Here is a 20,179-nt window from a genome sequence, read left to right on the forward strand (position 1 = left end):
TTGATGGGGAAATCGTGCAAATTTCTTTCCTGCAACCCGTGGTTGCAGGAAGGAAATTTGCACCGTGTATGGCCTGCCTTAGGCTAGCCTCCCACATAAAGGTGCGCCCCTAGTTTTCTGAGTGGGTGTGGGGTGTTTAACTTTTGCGGACACTTGGATAGCTTGCATCTCAAATGATTGGGAACAAGATGTGGTATTCCAGGACTACAAAAGGGAGTGTCACTCCTTGGCCCTCCTCGACGGTCCTCGATACTAATACCGAATCATCCCTTAATAATCATCAGTGGAACAAATGCCACAGCTTGGGAAACACCGTTAGAGTGTGGTGGGTATGGTATATTAGATACACAATAACAGTATGCATTGGGTTATACAGTAGCTGTTAAATCAACATTTCTGATAAAATAAAACAATATATTTTGGCAGGGACACACCGTCTTTTTCAATAGAACATGGATGGCAAGCATCTCTTTAAAGATTTCCAGACATATCTTTAATAAACATCTATAAGATGTAAGTTCATTGTACTTCTGTGTATCCTTGTATTGATTATCTACATGGACAGATCTACTGTCCACTTTTTCCTTATTCTTCCAAGGGTTCACCATCCTCCATTATAACCTCCATAAGCTGTGTAAAGTCTCCCTCAGCTAGACTGATGCCTGAGTCCTTGGGAGAAGAGCACTGTGTTCCTTGCTGCTCTGTGCTGCTTCCATCAGAGATTGGATCCGTCAGCAGATGAGAGATTCTGGAAGCCCTTTGCAAACTTGGGGAGTTTACTGGAGAAAATGAAAAAATGGGACGAGATGTCTTGTGAACTGGAGTGTGCCGAATATCAGGTGAAGCTAATGCTTGGTTTCCCAGAAGTAATGCAGAGACACCTGGGGCTCTTACTAATTTTCTTGGGATCTGTATAGGACTCTGCACAGGTTGCTCAGTTCTCATAACAGGAACACTTTCACTGCTGCTGACGATAGCTTCTTCCTGGTCTTCTGTACCCCCCTGAGGCCACACAAAGCACTCTTTGGACCCTGGAGAAAGACTGGATGTCTCTTCTTCATTTTCACTACATGTCCCCATCTTCCTGTTACGTTGTGTTGAGCAAACATTGGTTGTCCCTTGCACAGAAAAGCGAGCAGGACAGAATGCAGGACCTCCATTTAGAGGTGTTTGAGGGGCACTATAAAATCCAGGCCTCTCATAGAAAGGTGTGGACATAAAAACATTAAGGTCACGTAGGGCTTCCCCACCTCTTGGGTTTTCAATATCACTATGATTAAAATGGTGTAGTGCCTGGGGAATACCACTCCTGCGTCTCATCAACAAGCTCAGTCGTGAATTAGTGCGAGGTGGACTTGGAGAATGAACACCCAAAAGACGCCCCAGAGGTCCAAGCAATGGTGTTGAATGATTGGCTTCTTCATTTTCATTAATTTGCTCAAGAGGGGGAAATTCCAAATCCTCTTTTTGCAAACTGAAAGGAAGATAAAAATGAAAATAATAGGTAACCAGGTCTGGATTGACAGGACTTTCTGGGAGTACTAGCATTTTCCTTTAGTACTGATGTCTCTGAGAGCATCTGTGGGCTGGCTTGTGTTGCTTAAAGAATATGTAAACCCAACATTGCATATTACATGACACATATTGCCTGATTACGTGCCTGCTCTACCATGTACTTGAATGGAAAAGTCTCCTGCTCTCTTTGTATTGCTTCCTTTGTGTGAAATTCCTGGTGTTATTGCCAGTCCCTCTGCTTTTTTATTAAAAACTGACCACACTAAGCAGATGAACACACCATGGTCAGTTCTTTAGCTGTGCAGGGAACTCGGTGTGCCCTCCTCCAATGATCAGACTTGTCCTGACACCCCCCCCCCCCCCCCGCATAGGCATTCCCTGGGAAGATTAGTGCACTGCTGTTTCTCCTCCCCCAGCTCTTATGCAGCTGAGAACAGAGGGAATGTGATCACATAAAAAAAGGAAAAAAAAAGTGTTTATAATTTTTTTTTTTATATCTATACACAAATGTTTTGCTTTTCATTTCTATTTTAAACTGAATTGTTTGTTTTACAAGGTGAGGGTTTACATATACTTTAAATGCACAAATGTGTATTTCTTTGTATTAAAATGCCATGCCTTGTCTGGCACTTACTGTACCATAACCTTGTGATATTCCCACAGCAGTTTCACACCAAAAGTTATGTAAGTCTGATAATTAGCTGTTTAAACAAAGTTCATGCTTAAAAACATCCACACTTTGAATGTTGTACTCCAGCTAATACCTGTCTCATGTGTATAGTATTATGTTAGCTGGATTATGGTGAGTGGCCATAAACATGGCAAAGTCCAGTAAAATTTGACCACTTCAACCATCCTTCAATTTAAAAAAACAAGGAAACATAAATAAAATTTGTTGAAACAAAGCAATAAAGGATTGTTATACAGCCGTGGCCAAAAGTTTTGAGAATTACACAAATATTAATTTTCACAAAGTCTGCTGCTTCGGTCTTTTTAGATTCTTTTTGTCAGATGTTGGTATACTGAAGTATAATTACTAGCATTTCATAAGTGTCAAAGGCTTTTATTGACAGTTACATTAAGTCTATGCAAAGAGTCAATATTTGCCATGTTGACCCTTCTTTTCTAATACCTCTGCAATGTGCCCTGGCATGCTTTCAATCAACTTCTGGGCCACATCATGATTGATGGTAGCCCATTCCTGCATAATCAATGCTTGGAGTTTGTCAGAATTTGTTTTGTTTTTTTTGTTCACTCGCCTCTTGAGGATCGACCACAAGTCATCAATGGGATTAAGGTCTGGGGAGTTTCCTGGCCATGGACCTAACATTTTGATGTTTTGGCGGCACAGTGGTGTAGTGGGTAGCACTCTCACCTAGCAGTAAAAAGGGTCGCTGGTTCGAATCCCAACCACGACACTACCTGCCTGGAGTTTGCATGTTCTCCCTGTGCCTGCATAGGTTTCCTCCGGGTACTCCGGTTTCCTCCCACACTCCAAAGACATGCTGGTAGGTTAATTGGCTTCTGTCCAAAATTGGCCCTAGTATATGAATGTGAGTTGGGGACCTTGGATTGTGGGCTTCTTGAGGGTAGGGACCGATGTGAGTGTGCGATGTATATGTGGAGTGCTGCGTAATTTGACGGCACTATATGGGTACCTTAAATAAATAGGGATAATTGTACACACGCACCCACACACACTCAGGTTGAACTGGATGGACTGGTGTCTTTACTCAACCTTACTAACTATGTAACTCTGTAAGCCTCTTAGTTATGACCTTTTTCTTATGGCAAGGTGCTCCATCATGTTGGAAAAGGCATTGTTTGTCACCAAACTGTTCTTGGATGGTTGGGAGAAGTTGCTCTTGGAGGATGTTTTTGTACCATTCTTTATTCATGGCTGTGTTCTTTGGCAAAATTGTGAGTGAGTCCACTCCCTTTGCTAAGAAACAACCCCACACATGGATGATCTCAGGATGCTTTACTGTTGACATGGCACAGGACTGACGTTAGCGCTCACCTTTTCTTCTCCAGACAAGGTTTTTCCCGGATGCCCCAACAATCGGAAAGGGGATTCATCGTAGAAAATGACTTTACTCCAGTCCTCAGCAGTCCAATCTCTGTACCTTTTGCATAATATCAGTCCGTTCCTGATGTTTTTCCTGGAGAGAAGTGGCTTTTATTGCTGCCCTTCTTGACACCAGGCCATCCTCCAAAAGTCTTTGCCTCACTGTGCGTGCAGATGCACTCACACCTGCCTGCTGCCATTCCTGAGCAAGCTCTGTACTGGTGGTACCCAGCTGAATCAACTGTATGAGACAGTCCTGGCACTTGCCGGACTTTTTTATGGGATTACGTTCATTTTCATGGCAAAGAAGGACTTTGCAATTAATTGCAATTCATCTGATCACTCTTCATAACATTCCGGAGTATATGCAAATTGCCATCATAAAACCTGAGGCAGCAGACTTTGTAAAAATGTATATTTGTGTCAGTCTCAAAACTTTTGGCTACGGCTGCACTTTTGAACAACCTAAGCGTAATGACTCCTTACTCTCCCATACTAATTATATTCCCTGGTACATACCGTAGATTAGTGTTAGACTCAGTACAAGAGCTGTGGCCTGGGCAGAGTTGAATAGCACTCCTGTTTTCTTCCAAGCTGGCAGACCCTGTGATACTGCACATAGATAGTCTATTCGCTGCAAGCCATAATGAAAAACTTTTTCCCTACAGGCTTGTAAGTAGGCTTTTCCACTGGGGCCTATGAAGTACTGCGCAGTCCTGCCTATCTCATACTCTGAATTTCATAAGAATAAATGGCAATGTACAGTGCATGCAAAAACTTGGCCAACAAGCAGTTATATGATTTAGTGAGTGATCTCTCACTGGATCAGGGACAGGTGAGTATATAATTGAGAAGGGAGGGCTGCAGGCAGAGATCTACCATATACGTGTAACTGCAAAGGTGCAGTTACACTTTAGAGTAAACCTTTGACAGGAGAAATGTGAGAGCTGCCATTGTTGACTAGGGATGGGCCGAACACCCCCCTGTTCGGTTTGCATCCAGAACATGCGAACAGGCAAAAAATTTGTTTGAACACGCGAACACCATTAAAGTCTATGGGACACGAACATGAAAAATCAAAAATGCTAATTTTAAAGGTTAATATGCAAGTCACTGTCATAAAAAGTTTTTGGTGACCTGGGTCCTGCCCCAGGGGACATGTATCAATGCAAAAAAAAGTTTTAAAAACGGCCTTTTTTTGGGAGCAGTGATTTTAATAATGCTTAAAGTGAAACAATAAAAGTGAAATATTCCTTTAAATTTCGTACCTGGGGGGTGTCTATAGTATGCCTGTAAAGTAGCGCATGTTTCCCGTTTTTATAACAGTCCAAGAGCAAAATGACATTTCTAAAGGAAAAAAAAGTCATTTAAAAGTACTAGCTCTAGTGCCGGCTATTAATGAATTGTCGGTCCCGACAATACACATAAAAGTCATTGAAAAAAAAAATGCGTGGCGGTCCCCCGAAAATTCCCTTCAGGTCTGGTATGGATATTAAGGGGAACTCCGCGCCAAATTTTTTTTTAAAATGGCGTTGGGTTCCCTCCAAAAATCCATTACCAGGCCCTACAGGTCTGGTATGGATTTTAAGGGGAACTCCGTGCCAAAATCTAAAAAAAAAATGGCGTGGGGTTCCCCTAAAAATCCACACCGTCCCTTATCCGAGCACGCAACCTGGCACGCCGCAGGAAAAGAGGGGTGGACGAGAGAGAGCGCCCCCCTCCTGAACCGTACCAGGCCACATGCCCTCAACATGAGGAGGATGTTGATGGGGACAAGGGCCTCATTTCCACAACCCTTGCCCAGTGGTTGTGGGGGTCTGCGGGCGGGAGGCTTATAACAATGGGGACACCCAGATCTCGCCCCCCCATGTTAATTGATAAGGGGTACATTGTACCCCTACCATTTCACAAAAAGAAAGTGTCAAAATGTTAAAAACCACAGAAGACGGCTTGGTACAAGTCCTTTATTAAAAATAAAAAAATAAAAAAGAGATTCCAGCGATGTAATCCAATAAATCCATGCTCCTACTCCAGTAATCCAATTCTCGATCTCCAGCGAAGGATGATCTCCAGCGACTCCAACGAGGAACACGCACAGGATCCTGCCCCCACCGGAGGCACCCAGCCAATGACGCGGTGCCAGCTTGACAGCTCTTATGTAGCTGAGAGCGGGGCTACCCATCACGTGACCCTGTCCCCCTCTGACAAAGGGATATGCCGGGGTTTCCCAGTTACGTGTATGGGTGACCCCGCCCCCTCTGATGCAGGATTCCCGTTACATCAGAGGGGGCGGGGTCACCCGTACATGTCACTGGGAAACCCCGGCGTTTCCCCTTGTCAGAGGGGGGCAAGGTCACATGACGGGTGGCCCCGCTCTCAGCTACATAAGAGCTGTCAGGCTGGCGCCGCGTCATTGGCTGGATGCCTCCGGTGGAGGCAGGATCCTGTGCGTGTTCCTCGCTGGAGATCATCCATCACTGGAGATCGAGAATTGGATTACATCGCTGGAGTAGGAGCATGAATTTATTGGATTACATTGCTAGAGTCTCTTTTTTATTTTTTATTTTTTTATTTTTAATAAATGACTTGTCCCAAGCCGTCTCCTGTGGTTTTTTAACATTTTGACACTTTCTTTTTGTGAAATGGTAGGGGTACAATGTAACCCTTACCAATTCACATGGGGGGGGCCGGGATCTGGGTGTCCCCTTTGTTAAAGAGGACTTCCAGATTCCGATAAGCCCCCCGCCCGCAGACCCCCACAACCACCGGGCAAGGGTTGTGGGGATGAGGCCCTTGTCCTCATCAACATGGAGACATCCTCCCCATGTTGAAAGCATGTGGCCTGGTATGGTTCAGGAGGGGGGGGGCGCTCTCTCGTCTCCCCCTCTTTTTCTGCGGCCTGCCAGGTTGTATGCTCGGATAAGGGTCTGGTGTGGATTTTTGGGGGAACCCCACGCCATTTTTTTAAATTTAATTGTGGTGCGGAGTTCCCCTTAATAGCCATACCAGACCTGAAGGGCCTGGTAATGGAATTTTGGGGGACCCCCAGGCATTTTTAAAAATTTTTCAATGACTTTTATGTGTATTGTCGGGACCAACAATTCATTAATAGCCGGCACTAGTGCTAGTACTTTTAAATGACTTTTTTTTCCTTTAGAAATGTCATTTTGCTCTCGGACTGTTATAAACACGGGAAACATGCGCTACTTTACAGGCATACTATAGACACCCCCCAGGTACGAAATTTAAAGGAATATTTCACTTTTATTGTTTCACTTTAAGCATTATTAAAATCACTGCTCCCGAAAAAACGGCCGTTTTTAAAACTTTTTTTGCATTGATTCATATCCCCTGGGCCAGGACCCGGGTCCCCAAACACTTTTTATGACAATAACTTGCATATTAACCTTTAAAATTAGCACTTTAGGTTTCTCCCATAGACTTTTAAAGGGTGTTCCGCAGCTTTTCAAATTTGCAGCAAACACCCCAAATTGTTCGCTATTCGGCGAACGGGCGAACAGCCAATGTTTGAGTCGAACTCATGTTCGACTCGAACAGATAGCGCATCCCTATTGTTGACTACTGTCCTAAAAACCCTGGCTGGTATTTGCTGACCCTCTGTCTTTAGTACTTCCCAAGTCACTAGTAAGAGTAAAGTCAGAAGTTCTTAACATAACAAAACAAGGACTTACAGTGTTGAATTCAGAGGGTCAGTATGACAGCCATGCAACATTTTGTGTTAGTGACTTACAGCATTGAATCCAGAGGAACAATATGACAGCCATGCAAATAAGCAATGGCAGTCTCCATGTTTCTCTCAAGAAAGGTTGCTTTTACTAACTACATTTTACTTAGTTTTGCACAGTCTTACATACATACACATACATAAACTAAAGATTTTGTCTCCTTCTGTCATAGACATGGCAGCCCCAACTCTATATGTCCCTAGTCTCTTGGCTCCCTCTAGTCTTTTTCTTCTTTACCTGATATCAAAAGCAGAGCCAAGGAATGATGGTCTGCGGGTGTCTACTGTGGAAGCAGTGTATGGAGGCTGTGGGTCAGTATCATTCCAGTATATATCTTTTTCCAGTGGGGGCAGATTCTGGTGCATTTCATCCACTGCTATCAGAGAGACCTGGGGGAGAGGGACACAGCAATTGTCATCAATTAAATTGATGTGGACATTCAGGGCAAATGTTACTGACCGTAAATTCAAGAAAAATCCCACAAGTCGGAATATATCATTATAAGACAACCAAAGATAGGCAAATAAAAAGCTAAGAAGTGGGTGTTCTAGATAGATGATAAGAATTAGGTAGACCACAGCCAGGTGCCTGCTTTAAGCTGTGCCGAGATATAACAAAACATGACCCTCATAATACAATATTACCCATTGTGAAAAACGAGAGGTCATAATACCATCACAAGATAAGCAGAAAGAAAAAGGAAAAGAGGAGAAAGAAGAAAAAAAGAGAGAATAGTCCACCCGAATGTCAAACCCAACCACCAGAGCAAACGTTACTAAAAAGGGGATTGTAAATAGCTTATCCATGGATTCCAGACCCTCTCAAACCTTATAGAAGTGTCACGTAAAATTCTAACCATCTTTTCATTCATCATTATCCACGATAGTTTGCGTTTCATTGTTGCCAAATCCAATACTGGATGCTTCCATATAGCCACAATGGCAATTTTTAACAAAAATACAGTATATCAAGGTATGATTGGATCTGGGGACTCCTTCCAGAGGTTCATTGAAGAGTGCAATCTTAGGGTTTTTAATGACATTCATTATGGTCATCGAGTAGATCAGGGCCTGAACTCTTTTCCAGTAGCGTCTAACCTTAAGGCACATCCACCACATGTGGAACATCGTTCCCACCTGCCCACACCCACGTAAACAGAGTGAGGAAGAACCAGGGTACGTTTCAACAAAAGATCAGGTACTAAGTACTAACGAGAAAATACCTTTTAACCCGCCTCCAACATTCATGATACCTTTGTGGATTCTAGTAGACCAGGCCCTCCAGTCCTCATCTATATCTGATCCTATGTCTAGTTCCCAAGCTATGTGCAGGAGTTTACTAGGGGTGGTGACTAACAGCTCGTACAACTCCGAGATGCTTCACCACAAAAGCTACTACTTTCAAAAGCTGTCCGTGTGGTGATATCATTGGTATTCCGTTGTACTGAGTAGAGAAAATGGAGATATTGTTGTAAATAGTATAGCTGAGCGTTAGGCATCTCGAGCTGTTGTTAAAAGTGTGAGGCGCGTCGTATACCCCTGTGTTCAAGGAAGTGGCCTATACAATAAAGGCCTTTATTCAGCCACCAGGCCAGGTGGGTAATCCGGATTATTAAAAAGTGGCACCACTGGGGTATTGGAGCAAGGCTAATTTGGGAGAAGAGTCCAATGAATGTAAAGAACAGGAAAAAGTAGAACAAAGAATTTCCTTCTGATACTTGGGGGTACCCACATCATGAGATTTGGGCCTCCAGAGTTATCCAGTCTGGTATACAAATTCTAGATTATAGTTGGGTCAGCTGAGTAAACTAAGTGACCCTATAATATTTCCTGAGGTCCAGAACCCCTAGTCCTTGATCAAGGTTTTCTAATATCAGTACCTGAACTCACAAATGCTCTTTTGGATAAATAAACTCCAAAATCTTGTGGGAAGCCTCACATAATAATGGAGGCTGTTACAGCCTCAGGAGGGGCAAACTTTATATTTAATGCCCATGGTTCTGTTATAAAATATCCAACATTCTCATATTGTTGTAGGAGTTTGACCATTGACCAGTGTACATCAAAAATAGTTTTAAAGGAAATCTGTGACAGTAAATTTGTGGAAGATTTCATTGCTGACCTTGTTTGTAAAGGTGCAGGCTCTAGGGCATGCAACATGCGTTACTGCATTCATTTTGAATGGCACCATAATGCACCACAGTAAACCATGTGCATTGCGGTGTATTAAATTAGAAAAAAAGGGGTCATGTCTGATTTTAGGCACATTAGGGTTTATTGGCAGTCCATTCATTTCAATGGGTTGCCTTAATGCAACACACTTTAATGTGCAACATAAGACATGTTAATGCACCACAAAGAGGTAAGTGGGTCCCCTCCCACACATACAATCACATTTTCTTTAACTCTTTGTTTCCCAGTTGAGCTGCTGATAGAAAAAAAAATACCCATTACCTCTGGGCGTAGAGAAGCATGTGACTTACTTCCCCTCCTCTAATTTAAAAGTGTGGTGCTTAATGATTGGCTCTACACTGTCACGTGGGGCTGGGAGACAGTCCTCAGTCCTTTGCATGCCCTAACTAGAAACAACTAGAGCTTTAAGCTTCTTTTCCTCACTTCTGACAGCTGAAAAGCAGAAGGGGAATGAAAGGAAGGTAAGTACTCTATATGCTTGTTAAATAGTGTTACACCCTGTTAGTTGATCCCACCTTACTGGGTGTTTATCCTCCTCTCCAGAGAAAAAATAAGGGAGAGTAAGTTATGGAGCAATATTTTTGATACATCATTGTAAGCACCACAGCACTCCTACTAAGACACCTGACCATTGGGAACAGTTGTCAAAAATTGCCACCTACAGTATGTTTTTGGAACTTTGCCATATTTTTGAACATTGTCTTTTCATGGTTTTGGGCTATAACACTTGAACCCTAAGTTACCTTGCAAACTGTGTAATTGTACAGTAAGAGAAACATAAAGTCAAGAAATATCTTAATTAAAAACTTGACAGTTTGGGTTGGGAGTGAGTGGTGGTAGTCAGGAAGTTTCCCCAGGCGCATAGGCCTGCCATCTGGGCACCCAATCATATGGGCCTCAGGTGTTGGACAGTGTCCCCTATGGACTAGAACTGTAACCACTGGAGGGTTGAGGCCTCCTGAGTAAAATGTAATTAGTAATTCCCGACCAGGCTTAGAGATGAAGAAGTATTACGAACCTGAGTGTGTACAGAGCTATCAGAGAGGGGTTGAAGCCCCGTTCCAGAAACCAGCTTAACAGGCTGGACGCCAGGGTCCTTCTTACATGATGCTGGATAGGGGCAATTAAAGTTAACCTGTTGCTTTGCACTGCATGGGAAAGTGTTGATTCACTATAAAAAAACAATAGGCAGCCATGGTCCAAATGTTATAGATAACCTTTACTGCAATGCTCTGTGTGAAGTGTGCCACAAATTTCAGCAAAACAGAACCAGCACTTGCAGGGCACTTGGAGGAGACAGCTGCATCCAAAAACTGCAGTTAGGAGCCACAGTGTGATGGTGGTTGAGCTTTTGATTCACCAGTAAACTATAAAATATATAAGACACAGTATGCAGTCAGCACTAAAATTAGTGTTATGTGATCGAGTATACTTTTAATTACTGGCTAGGCTATTATCTATATTCACCTTAGCTGCTCTTGCTTTTTATAGTATGAGTGATGCTGGGGACATTGTATGCATGCATAGAATGTACAATATATAAACAGATTACTGGTCTGAAGCTTAATTAAAGGAGCACAGCACTTTTTTTAGTATTTTATCCTTGCATACCCTTCAAATATGTTGCTCGTTTGAAAGCTTTTACAAATGTTGTTAGGTTAAAAAGATATTAGCTTGACATGTTCATATATTTATCAAGAAAGGCATGTTATTTCTATTCAGAAAAATGTGGTTCCTTATTAAAAAAATATTTTTTTATTATGATTTGGTGCTCATGTTCAATAAACCCTTAAAGTATAACTAAAGCAAAAAATGTAAAAATTTTTTTTTAGATAGAATACAGGACGGGTTTTAACCACTGTCATGTTTTTTGCCACCTGTGTCCAATTGGGGAGATTCCCCTTTAGGTCCTGCCCCATTGCCAAATCCTTTCAAAATAAGGGAAACCCCTTATTTTGAAGGGATTTGGCAATGGCCACCAGAGGTAGTGACCCCCTATTTCTGTTTTGGTGATCTCTCAAAATTCTGGATTTTCTTTCACTTTTGGTGACCAGAACAGAAGAGAGGGGGGGGGGGGGATCTTCCAAATGAGGACACAGAGAGCAATAAAACCTGACCAGGTGTTCTACAGTAAGCCTTTCTCCACTCTAAATAAAACAAAATATATTATATAATATATTATTCTGAAAGCAGAGATCCTGGAGAGTAAATTGACCGTAGATCCATTACATGATGTTAGCACAGCTGTTCTCATCAAAACTCAAATTTTCAGTTAAAAAAATACACTAAAATAAATTTTAGTGCTCACAAACATAATATATTGCCTAATGTATCGGTAAATTATAAAGGATGAGGTTGCATTGAGTAAATAGATACCAAACATGTCAAGCATGGGGGGTGCCACCTTGCGGCGTGTTAAGAGTTAAAGGTTTAGTAACCCAAAAAGTAATACTTTAGTAATAGGTGGGGCCTGGTGGATAGAGTAAGGCCCCTTTCACACGATCGGACCGTTCAGGTCCGCCTGTCAGTTTTGACGGCGGACCTGAACGGGCGATCCATGTTAGCCTATGGAGCGTCGGATTTCAGCGGAAACATGTCCGCTGACATCCGACCCCGTCCAATCCGCTAAAAGCAGACGGATGGCCCTACGTCCAGGTCCATCGCTGGCGGATCGGATCGGGTGAGATCTGACGAAAACGGACATGCTGTCTGTTTTCGTCCGATCCCTCCATAGGCGGCAGCGGCGTCTGACAAGCCCCTCTCCGCTCAGTGAGCAGAGAGGGACCTGTCATCCGCCGGCTCAGCGGAGATCAACGGACTGATCTCCCGCTGAGCCGGCGTACCGAGGCGGGCTCCGTAGAAACGGAGTCCGCCTCGTGTGAAAGGGGGCTTAGCCTCAGGCTTTTTTATGTCTTGGAGACTCAGAAGTTGAGGTCTCCCTGACATAATTCTTGCCTTTGTTGCTGTCCACTGGGAATTGTGAATATTGTGAGTTCCTTCCTGCACCTCCTGTTGCACTATCATAAAACAGGATAAACAAAAAAATCCAACAAGTGGGAGACCCTCATAATGGCCACAGTAGGTGCACAGCCCTAGGAACTCAAGTGCAGAGATCTCACCAATAAAGGCCAATCATTACCTGAAAGTTTCTATCAATTAACCAGTTTGTCTCAAAGTCATCATCATCTTGCCCGAATGGGTTGATTAGCTGTTCAGCCACCTGTACAAAGAAAGAGGAACTTCTCATTTCCTTGTTTATTAACAAATGTACAGTTCCTATCTACTTGCATGAAAAAAGGACTGAGTATGTGGTGTAAAAAAGTTGACCTTACCTTCAACCAACCAGCATAGAAAAAGAATTGTAGCAGGGTAAATACAGGGACATACAGGTCTAGTTCATGGCCGGGGTAGCCCTTTGTAGGGTCTAGGAACTGACGACCAATTAGGCAAGCCAAGAAAAAGCTGTATACAGCCACTGTGACCACCTTCGAAGAGCAAATGTAAATGTACGGAGAATTAGCAATACAATAATTAGCACACTTGTAGTATAAAACACAAAATATTTGAAGGGAGGGTAAAAGAACGCACCTGAGTATACACCAATGGAATGCTGATCCAGTCGTAGGCAAACAACCTTCCACACTGTGAGCGCAGTGAATTCAGTTCCTGAGCCAGTCAAGAAAAAACAATGTGTAATTAGTTACTGTAAGTAGTCATGTTACTTCACTATATGTAAATGAAAAGGAGTGTGTTCTTGCAAATTCAGGACACTTTTAAAAGATGTTCTTTAGTGATGCTTTAGAATAGATAAACATAAAATAAAGGCGAAAAAGACAAAAAAAAAAAAAAAAACAAATAAAAAAAAGGAAAAGAAAATGAATGCAACCATCTAGGTATTGATACCAGCAATTGGGCTTATTTTACTCCCACAATCTCTTCATTGTACCCTCAGGCCCTATTTTGTCTAAAAAAATATAAAAAATAGCACAGCAAACAGAGAAAGGTGATAAATACCAAGCCATATGCTGTGAAGTGACGCCCAATTTATTGATCAGCCAACTTTTTTGGCCACATCCCCTTGAATTTTCTTGTTGTACCCTTAAAGCTTTGGTTCACCTTTACAGAGAAAATGTAAAGGTGAACTAACAGCGGACATCCGTTACACCCCCCAATACCTGCTCTACTTACCTCTGGGATTGCCGATTGCTCATTGTTTTTGTGTAAACGCACCAATTTCACTTTCAGGACCCAATCACATCTAGCATAGTGGGAGCTCAGGTTTTCCCCCAAAAAAACACACAACCCAAAACCCAACCCAAAAACCGCCAAAATGTCCCATAAGCCACATATAGTGCAGCCAATTGAAATCAATGGGCTGCCCTATGTATGTTAAAGGAAAAAACGAGACAAAAAACATGCTCTCCCACTATACTATATGTGAATGGGGCCTGAAAGTGAAATTGGTCAATAACACAAGAACAATGAGGCTGCATTCACATCTGTGCATTTCCTTGCATTTCAGAAATGTGCTGCACCAAAAACTGCAGTAAAAAACGCACCAAGCTCTGCTCTAAAAAAAGTTCTGAAGCTTCTTTGGAGCGTTTGTTGTGTGTAGGGCAACTCATTCAGGTGGATGGGCTGCTCTATGTGTGATGAGTGAAAATGCTCCAAAACACCTCCCGCTCGCTAAAAAAAACTCATGTGGGAATGCAAGTTCCCGCTATGCAGAGTTGTGAACGGGGCTTGACAGCTGAGTGTTTCTGTCCACTCCCTTCTATGTACTTGTATAAAGATAGCCATACACTATGCAATCTGATTATATATTGTGTATTTAGTGAAAAGGGTGATAACTGATTGATTGCATTTCATTTAAAAAAAGGTGCAGCTGGGAAAGGGTGGGTAGGTAGGAGGGTAGATGATGCAGGGTGTATGCTAATGTGGTCAGCTGGTCAACTCCTTCCTGTGTCATGACCTAAAGTCTGACCAGGAAGTAAGGAAGAAGGAATGGATACGTTTGGAAACATGGATGAGGACAGTGAAGTAAGTGACTGTAGATTTAATGGAAAGCGTTAATATTTTTGCAAAAAAAAGGACATGAATGCCATATTGGTGCATAGGGGGCTGGAATTTAGAAGAAAAAAAAGTGAACATAGGTGAACTTATCCTTTAATCCCCTACTACCCCTTTCATTGATAGTCAGTGGCAGTAATAATTAAACACCCCACCCACCTTTCATTGGTAGGGACCTTTAATAGTTAGGCTGTCAGTGAAAGCCTACACATCAAAGACAGGTCTACCTTTCGCTTTGACAGGTGTGCCTGTTTTGTGCACAGGGCACAGGTCAGCGAGGGAGTGGCTAGAGATGGAGATTTCTCCCTATTGGTCACAGAGGATGTCCATCACATTGATAGGCCAACAGAAAGGGTTAAGAGGTAGGAGAGGGTGAGGCCAAAATTAGCATTTATGGTAAAGTCAGGATTTGCATATCATTTTAGCTGACAAAATCTCTGTATCTATTTTTCATTTTGGCATTTAGTTCTCAGTAAAGGTTATGGAATGTCTGATTTGCTCAGGTTTGTGAAAAGTTTACTTCAAATAGCTCTATATAAAAAAAAAAAAAAAAACACACAACAAAAGACAGCATACATATAGAATAGAGCCATCTCTGACTATAGTTTGTAAAGCTGCCCCAGCCTCATTTGTCTCAATTAAAGGACCTGTCCAAATATTTTGTATCTATTTAAAGTATAATGAAAGCCCTTCATATCTGACCTCTCATTGCACACATAGGTAACATAGTCTGTAAAGGCACACATGATTCACCATCTCACATTCAGGATAAGGTGCAACACAAAACCATCCTTGATTCGTCCTTCTGTCCTCGCTGTCACTGCCAGATTGGCAAACCAAACACATGGAATCCAGAACTTATTATGGGGAGAAGAAATGTCTTCAAATTTCACACGTTCACATGGTGTCATGAAACCTATGGTCAGCAAACATGAGAAACATGCTTCAAACTGCTGGTAATAAAGAAGAGACCTTTACAAATATTATAGTCTACCTGTCATCCACAAACAGAAGATATTACCATTCAGTTGATTTATAAGTTGCTTATGAATATAAATTTAAAGCAGAACTTTAGCCAAAGAGTATGGAAAGGTTAAAACCCCTGTCAGGTTTCTATCATGCCCCCCGCTTTGAGGAGATTATTTCTCACTTCCTTGCGTGTCTAAAAGGAACGGATGTATTATCCTGCACTGCCTAAAATGGTCAAAAATCCGTGGTGGGTGGCTACATACAACCTAATTGCGTTCCCACAATGTGAAAATAAGTGAACAAATAAATGGATGTTGTTGCACCTTTCCCTTTAAACTTGTGTATATCTCATTAACAAACTACAGTATATATTATACTTATAAATTTGACAAGAATCTTCTAAAAATCACAAAAAAAACCCATAATATATAGGTATATATACAGTATACTCCATCCAGTGAAACAATAGTGAAAACATAAGTGAATCAAATCTGCAGTGAACATAAAAATGAACAACTTAAAAATTGTCCTTTAAAAAAAAAACATGTAAAACAGTTCACACAGTCCTTTCAACTTATGCGCTCACCTCTCCTTTTGACCTCTCTTACTAGTTCAAGTCATGCTTTCCCCTGTGCAGGGCCATATACTATTAGGTTCCTCTGTGCTTCTCCTCCTCCTGTGAGCCACTTGGTGTCCTAACACTCTTTCCATTATCGTGTGTATGGCCTTTTAAAACCGTGGTTTTGTCCGTGTGATGGCTCGTGTAAAAAAAGGGGTCCTCATTGTGCAGCAATTTTAAATCCCAGCACCTGGCTCCACCCTACACGTGTTGTCACGGTCATGGATACCTCTGAGGAAGTCACGTGACCGTGGCAACACGCAACGGGGTGGAGCCGGGTGACACTATTGAATACCGTGTCAGAGCCTCGGAGCCGCGCTGTCAGTTTTTAAGAGCTGGAAGCTTCTAACTTGAATGTAAGTTACTATGTTTTTTAAATAAATGGGATTTTAAATTACTGCATAATGAGAACCCCCTTTTTTACATGAGCCATCACATGGACAAAACAGCGGTTTTATATAGCCAGACACCCAATCACAGAAAGAGTGTCAGGACACCAAGTGGCTCACAGAAGGAGGAGGAAAAGCACAGAGGAACCTAATAGTATATGCCCCAACACAGGTGAAAGCGTGACTTGACCTAATCAGAGAGGTCAAAAGGGGAGCTAAGCGCATAAGTTGAAAGGTGGTGGGAGTAGCTGAAGTACGTGTACTTTATTGTGGATTCGTTCTTTGTGGATTCACTAATGAACTGTTTTACATGTTTTTTTGAAAGGACAATTTTTAAGTTGTTAATTTTTATGTTCACCGCACATTTGATTCACTTATGTTTTCACTATTGTTTCACTAGACGAAGTATATATATATATATATATATATATATACTTATATATTGGTGATATATAGTGATTTTTAGAAGATTCTTGTCAAATTTCTAAGTATAATACAGTGGCGGCTGGTGCTCCATTCTTTTGGGGGGCAGCAAACACACTTCCCAGCTGCCCCCCCCCACAGCCACCGCCATCCCCCCTCCCCCCGTGCCGTCACTCGATCGTCCAGCACTACTTACCCCATCCAGGTCGCGGGCAGCTTCCTCCCTGCTTCTACTCCATGACCGCTTCACGGGCAGCATGGGTGGCTTCACGGGCAGCATCCTCCCTGCTTCTACTCCACGGCAGCATGGGCGGCTTCACGGGCGGCTTCATGGGCAGCTTCCCCCTGCTTCTACTCCACGGCGGCTTCATGGGCGGCTTCCCCACTGCTTCTCCTACCGGCCAATAAGGTCGCCTCTCCTCTCGGCCAATCGGGACCCGCTTCCTGATTGGCCAGGAGGAGAAGCAGAAAGACAATAGCGAATATTAAGTCGCTATTGTCACACAAGTGGGTCCACCCTTTTTAAAGCCAATTAGAGCCTCCGGCTCTAATCACATGCTTCAAAAAAATAAAACCCTATTGAAATCCATGCGTCCGGCGCCCTGCATGGAGATTAGGGGCCGGGCAAATGGAGATTAGGGGGGCGGCGCCCCTTATGGAGCGACCGCCACTGGTATAATATATAGTTTGTTAATGAGATATACACAAGTTAAAAGGGATAGACGCAACAACATCCATTTATTTGATTCCTTGTGTGAATGTGGGATAAGAAGTGAAGAAAAATCTCTCCAATAACGTAGTGGAAAACAATAAAAAATCTCACAGATGTCACATCCTTTTTCAAAGTTTTTAAAGGCTAATTTCACCTTTGTTAAAAAACAATAAATGCACATATTTTGCAGGTTAAGAAAAATGTGCATTTTTTTTTCACAGTAGTCTACAGAGCATTGAACCCACAATCAGTGAATCCACAGAGAAGAGGAGAGAAGGCTGTATGGGGCCCATAAAACCAAATCTCCCAACTGTTCCTGATTTCGAGGGACTGTCCATGATTTGGAGCAATGTCCCTCTGTCCCTCATTCCTCTTCATTTGTCCCTCATTTTGGTCTGATCTATATAGATGTTTATAAAATGCAAATATCTATCAAAACGTGTTTTGAAGCACTAAACCTTTCATCTGATTTCTAAATTGCTGCATTTATGAATTCCAAAAGCCAATATAAAGGAATATTAGTGGTAAAAAAGCACTTGTGGGTGTAACCAATCTTGTTTTTTTTGTACAATTCTCCTTTAAGGGGGCATGGCAGGGGGTGTTTTCTATGCCTGCGTACTTGTGCTGATAATTGTCTCTTATTCCCATCTCAAAAAGTTGGGAGGTATGATAAAACACTAGTCCAACATGCCTGCTTTAGGCAGTTTAATGTAAGCACCTGTATTTCTGATCACCTTCCTATATCTATGAGAAACATAAGTAATGATTAAATAAAACAAATATCAATCTGCTATTATAGGCTCTGGCATACTAGGCCATTCCCCATTTCCATTGTATGTAAGCTTACTTTGACATTATAGTTTTGCTTATAAGCTGGTAAATAGTCCATTGATACTTACCAGCATTGACAACATGCTGAAGGGTAGGGAATCTCTTGTAAGCAGCAGTACTAATGGAACGCAGTATCAGAACACCCGAGAGGCTGGCGTAACGCATAAGTGTCCGTCGCAGCATCCTCCCTCGCTCATCTGTCCCATGTACATTACTGGACACCAAACACATGATACGGTCTAACCATGGCACACTCTCATACTGGGCCCACCATCGGGAAACCACCAGGGTGACATAAAAACCTAATAGGAAGAAAGCAAATGGAAATTGCTGTTTTCCTAAACCAAAGGATACAGATAATGAACTGTAAAAACAATACAGGCGAAATGTGTTTGGAGGATGTTCAATAGAAAGGCAGGATCCCTGAGTCCACCACTAACTGCAACATTCACAGTGAGAAATTTGGTCAGGAAAAATGAACATTAATGCCAATGTTATTTATATGACAAAGCTAATATGGGCTAATATTTAACCACTTGAAAACTGGAAGGTTTTACCCTGTGCTTCATGACCGAGGGAATTTTCTGCTATTTAGCACTGTGCTACTTTAACTGGCAATTGTGCAGTCATGCAACACTGTACGCAAATAAAATTTTTTTTTTTACACAACCTATACTTGCGATCACACACACATCGGTCACAAGTTTTTGGCGCTGCATGCCCAGGGGGGTGCGCTAGTGCGCATGTGCTTAGTGACGTAACAGTACGTCACTGAGCCTGCAGCTGCCACACACTTTCAGTTAACTACTGTGTGTGGATCATCAAGAGGTTTAAAAAAAGTGACAACGGTATTGATGTTATAAGGTTTGAAATCACTTAACCTGTTCCCCTCTTTAACTGGGTCTTTACGCTGGAGGTAAGGACAAACTTCCTAATCATATGATCACTGTGACTGGCTGTCCCCCATCTAACTGGCTCCCGATTAAAATCATAGACCTGGACATGTTTTTGACAGCTCAGTCAATGCGCTGGGAGCGTGCAGTGAGTGCGTTTTCAGCAGAGAAAGCTCAGCTGCCATGGACACATATTTGTGGCATATGAGCCCTGCTGTTGCACATACACTATGCAGTACATGGGTAAAAAAAGAGGGTAAGCTGGCCATACACTGAGCAAATTTCAGCTAGTTCACGATGAACCAGGCAAAATTTGCTTTGTGGGTAGCTCTGTTGGTACTCTCCTGCCCAATATTCATATATTATTTTTTGCTTAGATTTTTCTCAATATTAGAAAAATCTAAGCAGCGGACTGCGCCATGTTGATATGTCTTGTACGCCCTATCGTCTACACCGGTAGGTTTGTGCTCACTATCAGCCCTCCCAAAATAGTTCAGCTCTTCAAGCAACATTTAGCTGAGCTTTATAGCTCCAGGGATGTCTTCTCAGAGGCAGCGGCAGACACCTTTTTCTCTAAAATCTCTCTACCTCGCTTATCAAATTCTTGGAGCCAAAACATCGATGATCCTATCTTGGTGCTGGAAATCCTTGCAGCTGTTTAAACTCTGAAGCTATGCAAAAGACCTGGACCAGGTGGCTTTACAGCCTCCTACTACAAATGCTTCCCAAACATTATTGCCCCTTTGCAATGC

General features: G+C 42.4%; 1 protein-coding gene across 3 annotated transcripts in view; it reads right to left on the reverse strand.

The window, feature by feature from the left end:
- Positions 1-315: 315 nt before the first annotated feature.
- Positions 316-20,179, reverse strand: part of LOC141112130 (bestrophin-4-like) — a 55,399-nt gene continuing 35,535 nt past the window's right edge. For 2 of the 3 annotated variants that reach the window (XM_073604606.1, XM_073604607.1), the window contains exons 4-10: positions 18,603-18,836; positions 15,353-15,507; positions 13,110-13,187; positions 12,854-13,006; positions 12,661-12,741; positions 7,567-7,718; positions 316-1,474 (exon numbers count right to left, since the gene is read on the reverse strand). In XM_073604606.1, the coding sequence (XP_073460707.1) occupies positions 586-1,474; positions 7,567-7,718; positions 12,661-12,741; positions 12,854-13,006; positions 13,110-13,187; positions 15,353-15,507; positions 18,603-18,836 (1,742 nt within the window). In that variant the 3' untranslated portion in view covers positions 316-585. The remainder of the gene's footprint in view (positions 1,475-7,566; positions 7,719-12,660; positions 12,742-12,853; positions 13,007-13,109; positions 13,188-15,352; positions 15,508-18,602; positions 18,837-20,179) is intronic. The other variant, XM_073604609.1, reaches the window with a different exon arrangement.

Source organism: Aquarana catesbeiana, linkage group LG11 (genome assembly GCF_042186555.1).
Source record: "Aquarana catesbeiana isolate 2022-GZ linkage group LG11, ASM4218655v1, whole genome shotgun sequence".
In the NCBI taxonomy this organism is placed as follows: Eukaryota; Metazoa; Chordata; class Amphibia; order Anura; family Ranidae; genus Aquarana; species Aquarana catesbeiana.